At 39.7% G+C, this 7,389-nt stretch overlaps 1 protein-coding gene across 1 annotated transcript; it reads left to right on the top strand.

Moving 5' to 3' along the window:
- Nucleotides 1-3,905: 3,905 nt before the first annotated feature.
- Nucleotides 3,906-4,943, top strand: LOC121524209 (4-galactosyl-N-acetylglucosaminide 3-alpha-L-fucosyltransferase 9-like). Its single transcript, XM_041809484.1, has one exon. It carries the CDS (start codon nucleotides 3,906-3,908, stop codon nucleotides 4,941-4,943), a length of 1,038 nt encoding a protein of 345 aa, XP_041665418.1.
- The last annotated feature ends 2,446 nt before the right edge of the window (nucleotides 4,944-7,389 follow it).

Raw genomic sequence — 7,389 nt, forward strand, 5'->3', positions numbered from 1 at the left:
TCCCTCTACCTGTGGGCTGCAGCACACCTGTGTGCTGTTAGCACTCAGGGTGGAGGAGGGGGAGTATTAGAGCGGCAGGGGAGAGGAGCATCGAGAGCAGAGAGAGCAGAGCTGGGCCAGGCACCCGTGACACTCTCATGGAGAAGCGCGCGAGGAGGTTTGTTTTCTTGGTATTTAAGTAACTCTTTTTTTCGTTTAGTATTAATTCGTTCGGTTTAACCAAGCGTTTTGTTCCCCGTTCTCCTTTTCCTCCCTCCCCAGGCATGTTTAGATTGCTGGGTTTTGTTGTTTTAGTTTGGCTGTAGTCGTCGGTAGTCCTGTTTTCTCGTTGTGTTCTTTTCTTGATTAAATAGTTAGTTCTTTTGGTTAGGTAGTTTTAGTTAGGGGTGGTGGCTGGTCCAATGGCCCATTGCGTGGTTAGCCAGTCCACCACCCCTCTTTTGTTCTTTTTGGCCGGCGGCTGCAGCCCTTTTTATTTCATTGATTTGATTAATGTTTAATTAATTAATTGACCTGTTTGTTAAAAAAATAAAAGCTTGGATTATTTTGGAACTCAAACCATTTGTCTGTGTCCTTTTATATATGTTATGGTCTCTTTTGATACGAGCCTTAATTTTTTCCCGGTTTAAATGAATAATTTTTAAAAGGCCGTAACATAGGGCCATTGAAATTAAAGGCCATAAAAAATCTACAGTCTTAATTTTACCAGTGAGTGGTCTTAAATTTTAGAAAGCACATTGTCTTAGACATGTTTTTTATCAAGTCTTCGTTGTCAAGCTAACCATTTTCAATTTAAATTTTTCTTTTTTGATGTCTGTCCACATAACAGCAGAGCTGCCTGCTGTCTGAAGTTCTAGACCTGAACTACATTTAAATATCGATATCTGTATCACTAAAAATAATTTGTAAACATCGGCATGTTGGTTATCAGCAAAAGTCCAGTATTGTGCTTCCCTGTCAGAAATAAACCTGCTGATGTTTTACACCCTTACTTTTAAAACAACCTCCCCTTTCTAAAACATCACATTTTAGAAGGATTTAGAGTCATTAAACACAACACAGAAGGGTTGTAGGTCATTTATTTTACATGCTTTTAACCTCAACCATAAACCCTATTACAGTAACAGTCAGCTTGCTTTATATAACTGATTGACTGATTGTTCTTTATTTACGTGTCATGCACAAAAAGTGCACAACCCTCATGGGTTTATAAGACACCAGAAATACAGTTGCAGTGTTTTACAAAAAGAGAAATTGATAACAGTTACAAAGTTGCGTGATCTTTTCCCAGCTCAGTAGTGAACAAAACACTCTGTCTTTTCTCCTTGGCTTTGCAGATAAGATCTGTTATAGCAAAGGTTCCTTTTCTAAACAGAACTCAAGTTTTGCAGTCATCCAACCACAAAAAGTCAGCATTAATCAAAGACATTTTCCTAAAAAGTAAATCCCTTAAGTCATCATAAACTGGACAGTAAAACAGAAAATGAGTCTCCTTCCTGAGCACAACTGTGCACATAATGATCTCTGTCTTCTAGTGAGATTATACTTCATATAAAGCTCTACATCAAAGCTATTCTTCATAAGACAATATTCTTTTAAATGATTAGTATTAACATGAAATCCCCTCCTATAGTCAGATATTACACATAGACTACTGACTTGATGTAAGCTTCGTTTTCTTCATTAAACGCAAAAATAACAGGCTACAGATCTATGAAGTCACGTCCTTACTCTATAATTATGTAAATCACAATCTAGATAAATTCATGAAACCGTGTCTTACCTGTGATCGTATTTATGAATCCCTGTGGTCGGCAGATGCTGTCTGTGTGCAGGAGTGAATGACGATGAGTCTGCTAACTTTTATCCACTTATTGTCCTTTCTCCCGGTCTGGACAAAAACACTTGAACCCTACACAGCTCAACTTCCCGCTAAGAAGAGACTAAACTGTGTGTGGAGTAATTTGGTAACAGAAACTTAAGAAAACCACAAGTTTAACAGGACTCTAGTTCATGTTTAGCATGCCTGTAACACTTCTGCGGTGCAGAGACGCTGTTTCACTGTTGTGTGGTGCATTCAAGAACACTACGTTGCATTCTTTTTAATGAGCAGACTTGAGAAACAGCCTAAAACAGTGTTATATGAATCCCCTGATGTAAAACATCGACTTAAAGGGATATTTCAACATTTTGGCAAATTCTCCCATTGCCATAATTTTTACAATCTTAGTAATAGGTTTGTTTCCTTTAGTTGTCAGTGCAAGCTGTTTCTAGATCTGGGGGGACCGATATACCAGCTGCGCAGCTAACGCTATGTAAGCAGATGGTATTTTTTACTTTCCCTCATCAAACTCATCAAATGCACAATCCAACAGCTCAAAAACGCTCTCGTGGACAAGTTGTGACCTGCACATCCCTTTAAACTATTAAATCTGAGGTGGGGCACTGTTTCTTCCTGACTTTCACTCTTCCTCGGGGGGGCCCCCTGGTTGCGACGGGGCCCTAAGCAGCCGCTTATGTCGCTTATGCCTCGGGCTGGCTCTGGTGCATCCCTACTACTTTAACAGTGAACTTTGCACTGATGATAGTGTACAACCTGTGGAATCAGTGCAACTTTGTTTCTGCTCTGTGAGGGCAGCAAAGCCTGTAATTCTGCTTTTGAAGTCACCCTTACATTACTTTGGTTAGTCACTCCCAACTCAAAAAATTTCATCCTGTCATGGCTGATAAAGGGAACTGAGGACAGCCCAACCTATTTAAATGTCCCAGCATGGAAGAGGCAGCAATGGCCACTGCAAACACTAAATCAACAACTCTTTCAGCATCAATCTATGGAATTTATTGTCTCAGTGACAGGGTGTAAATGAGCATTAAGATTGGCTGTTGCTGGAGATAAGGGATCTAGCCCAAACCTTAAAAAACAGCCCCATCCCTCCTCCACTAAAACCTTACAGTTGAAAAAAATGCAGTCAGGCAGGTAATGTTCTCCCAGCATGTGCCAAACCCACATTCAGATCTGACTGCCATACAGAGAAGTGTGATTGGTCACATCACAGAGCCTTAGGCCCCGTTCACATGGAAACGAATTCAGGTGTATACGCAAAAGTTTTTTGTCAGTTCGGCGTGTCATCCACACCGAAACAACGTTTCAGGTGACTGTAAACAAAGCTTTTTGAAACCAGGTCCCAGAGTGCATAAATCCGTAAACGAATACCGTTTCGTCTTCGTGTGGACTGTTATCCGCATCTTTCTTGAAACGATTACGTCACACACAGCGTAGTGCCCTTAAGGCCCCTGCGCGGGTTAGGCCAAAACAATAATAGTGGACTACACGGTTGTGTTCATGCTGCAGAAGCTAAAGAGCTTGTTGTGGCTTTTACAGAATAATCTAATGCTCCTTTACCACCACCGCGAAACGCATACACCATATGTTCTTAAATCCAATGCGGAGAACAACTAGAAGGGCAACTAAATGGAAGTTTGTGTTAGTTTTCTGTGATCTTCTTCTTCTACTCTGGTGCATTTCCGTGGCAGCGTTACAGCGCCACATATAGGCTTGGCATATGTACTACAGCGTTTTCAGTCATTTCAGTGGTTCTGTGTTTACACGGATATTTCCTGTAACGATCCCGCAACTTTTCCAAGATGAAACAGCAGTATAGCGTTTTCGTTGAGGTCAAAGTTTTAACGGTGAATACAGATGAAATGAGTCTTTGAATATGTGTGAACTCTTATTTGAAGTGAACTTATCACTGGTGAGGACAGAATTTGCTGAAAGAGCCTAACTTTCTTTGTTCTTTCTCTGCAGGTTTAACAAAACCTGGGGTTCCACTTTAAAGATCACTTTCACAGTGATTTTATTTCTTACTGGATTCATCGTTCTGCTTTTGATGTACTACCATTCAATGCCATCTCGAAAGTGTCCTCCTCCCATGGCTCGCTCAGGGATATGGGGACAGACAGTTCGATTTCCCAGCATTGAAGAGATTAAAAAGGCATCAGTGAGCAAGCCAAAGGCACCAATGGAGGACAAGCCCCTACTGTTGTTGTGGTCCTGGCCTGAAAACAAGAAGTTTGACCTGCAAGACTGTGACACTCTTTTCGGAATCGACGGCTGCCGCCTCACTGATAATAGATCCCTGTTCTCCAGCGCTCATGGAGTTTTGTTTTTTCACAGAGGCATAAGTGATGATCTCTCAAACGTCCCTACCTTACCGAGACCAAAGTTTCAGAGGTGGATCTGGTTTAACCCAGACCCACCTTCCAGCACACGCACCATTGAAGGCATCCGAGGCCTTTTTAATCTGACTATGAGCTACAGGAAGGACGCGGATATCCAGGCTCGCTGGCAGGTGTCTTTCAAGACGAATACTGATGCAGAGTTTATTCTGCCAAAAAAGGAGCACCTGCTTTGCTGGATTGTAGACGCCGAAGTCCTCCACACAAAATCCAGGGAGAACTACAGATACTACAGAGATCTTTTGAAGCACATCAACGTGGATATTTTTTTCTCCACAGAGTTTGCTAAAAGTGAGGACTACTTCCTGACCATCAGCAGCTGCAAATTCTACCTCTCCTTAGAGAACTCAGTTGAGCCAGACCACATCACAGAGACCCTGAACGGACCTCTTGCAGCTGGTACTGTGCCAATAGTTTTGGGCCCGCCGAGAAATAACTACGAGGATTTTATCCCAGGTTCATCTTTCATACATGTGAATGACTTCTCTGGTCCTGATAAACTGGCCAAGTACCTCGTGGAGCTGGATAAAGATTACTCAGCCTACATTAGATACTTTGAGTGGAGGAAATACTACATTGCCAGACCCCACTTTATTGAAGACAATTATGAGTTTACACACTCCATCTGCCAGGCCTGTTATCATTTGAGCATAAACAAGGTGTACAGAGTGGTTCCTGATCTGTACAAGTGGTTCTTTGGGTGATTTTTCTTTTCTCATGTATAACTTGACTGTTGTAGCCGGTCAAAACTAGAATCAGACTGCAAACATGAATGCCTGTAATTGCCTAGCTACAATGCACATTTTGGTTTAACATGTTTAATTTCCATGGGTTACAAGTGGGAGTTGTGGGTGGGATTTTTTTTTAATCACCATTGAAAGCATGTTCAATGGTGGCCTAGTGGTTAGGTATGCACCCCTAGTTCAGGTCCAGCCTGTGGTTCTGTCTCTGTTTATCATTCTCCAATCTCAGTTTCTGTCTCTGTCCACTATTCTGAGACAGACTGAATAAAGGCTATGTGTTAAAAGAAATGCATTTTATCACTAAAGCAGTGAGTGGGGTTTGTTGTGTGATTTTTGCATGAAAGAGACTGATGGATTTAGAGAAACTCTGTCAGATGTGAATGTAAATTAAAAGTTTTGAGAACTGTGTTGTTCTGCTATATTGTCTATTGCTTCATAAGAATACAAGGTCAGAACTACTGTAAAACTCAATTTATAAGCTGCACTTTTGATACCTGCTTTTTCATCCAAACTGATATAAAGTGCTTAACAAATTTATTAGACCACCTGTCATATTTGTCTCAGAGACCATCCAGCATCATGAAGTGCTTTAATGCGGACTCTTTTATTTTCAGTCAGCTCTCCACGTTTTACCATTTTGAACAGGAATGAGGAATTTCAAACTGAATTCACCGTTTTATACCCAAATTTGAGCCGGCTCCCTGGGCTTCTCTGAGAAGTCAGAAATTAATCAAGCATACCAGTCAACCACTAAAACTCATTTTTCTGTTCAGGAATGCAAGTAAATAACTATAATTTGACATATTAATCAAGAAATAATAATGTGCTTTACTATTTTTTCAGTTTTTTGTAAATCAGTAAATTTGAAAATTCGTGGATAACAATAATAATTATATTTTAGCGTTAAGAAAATATCATTTGGGTTAAAGAGCTTCAACATATTGGTGTATTAACCATTGCAGAAACATGAAAAATGATTTTGGTAATTACTAATGCTGTTAATTTAGGGCAGCTGTGGCATAAACCTTACTTTGGGTGGTGGTCTAATACTTTTGTTAAGCACTGTACCTGGGTGACTTATATACTAATTTAAATTGCTAGGACACACAGTGTCATTACCCCAGGTGGGTGCAGCCACTGTCACACAAGACTTAACTAGATATAAAAAATAACTATAACTATGTCATTATAAACATTTTTAATTCTTAAGCTCTGGGTTTGAAGAAAAACATGGAGAAACAGCAGCAGGTAGGAATCATGAAGCCCCTCTTCTAAAGTCTGGACAAGAGGTGTCACACATCACTCATGTATGGCCCATCTCCATAAAGCGGCCCAGTTTGGTTCAGTCCAGTTTTGTCCCATTTTTGCACATTTAAACTCTGATCTTACACGTTTCTTCAGCTGATGTCTGTCTACCCTCATACATTGTGACATTAGAGATCCGGATCATTTGGCTCAGCTCAGTAGAGCTGGTTGTTTAGTGTCGCAAAGCTCTCCCCTGACTCGTGGCAACCAGTGGAATTTTCAAAAATGGCTTCAGGGCATTGGCAGACTCCAGGGAAGGGACCCTCCATATGTATGAGGGCGATTCTTCTCTTCTTCTATTGTGGAATTTGTGTCCCTGGCAGGAATAAGAAAAACAAAAACATATTTCTTAGTTTTTATTTTTGTCACACTTGACACCAAAAGGAACATCGGAAAAATGTATGATTGATCAGTTCTTGTTTTTATTATATAAAAAACCCAGCTTTTTATGTATGGATTTGGCTTTATTTCCCTTGTCACTGGGTCAGATTTTGGACTTCAATCCCTCTTAATATTGAATTTAGTATTGTTCTAATCCCACCTCTTTTTTTTTTTTTTTTTTTTAAGGTTTGTGTTCTTGAAACATCAGTAGTCATGTGACAGGGGAGCACATGGCTGCAGAGTACATGAGCTCCATGGAAGGAACTGAAAAAAGGAAAATCAAAGGTTAATTAGAGCTAATAGAGAGTATGTTTTGTGGTCGTCATTTCCAAACAGGTCATATTCTCTTTGAATCTACAAATAATGAGAAAAACAACCAAAATACTGTGTGTTTTGTGTGTATTTAATGCTCTAAAACAGAGATTATCATGATAATATATCATGATTTTTTTTTTTAAATGTGACAAACTGTCATTTCCATAACAGTCATTTGCATCACTTGTCACTTCTTGCAAAAATGCAAAATTAAAAGACGGACCCAAGTGCAGATATATATATATACATATATATATATATATATAAATTTAATCAACAAAAATCTATTAACAAAACTTGTGTATAAAAAAAAGTCCATCGAAAGACAAAAATTCACAGGGAGAAAACACAGAACCTAAATGGACAGGGAGTGATTACAAGCAGGGAGACAGGTATGACAATCACA

The sequence above is a fragment of the Cheilinus undulatus genome, linkage group 16 (genome assembly GCF_018320785.1).
Source record: "Cheilinus undulatus linkage group 16, ASM1832078v1, whole genome shotgun sequence".
Classification (NCBI taxonomy): Eukaryota; Metazoa; Chordata; class Actinopteri; order Labriformes; family Labridae; genus Cheilinus; species Cheilinus undulatus.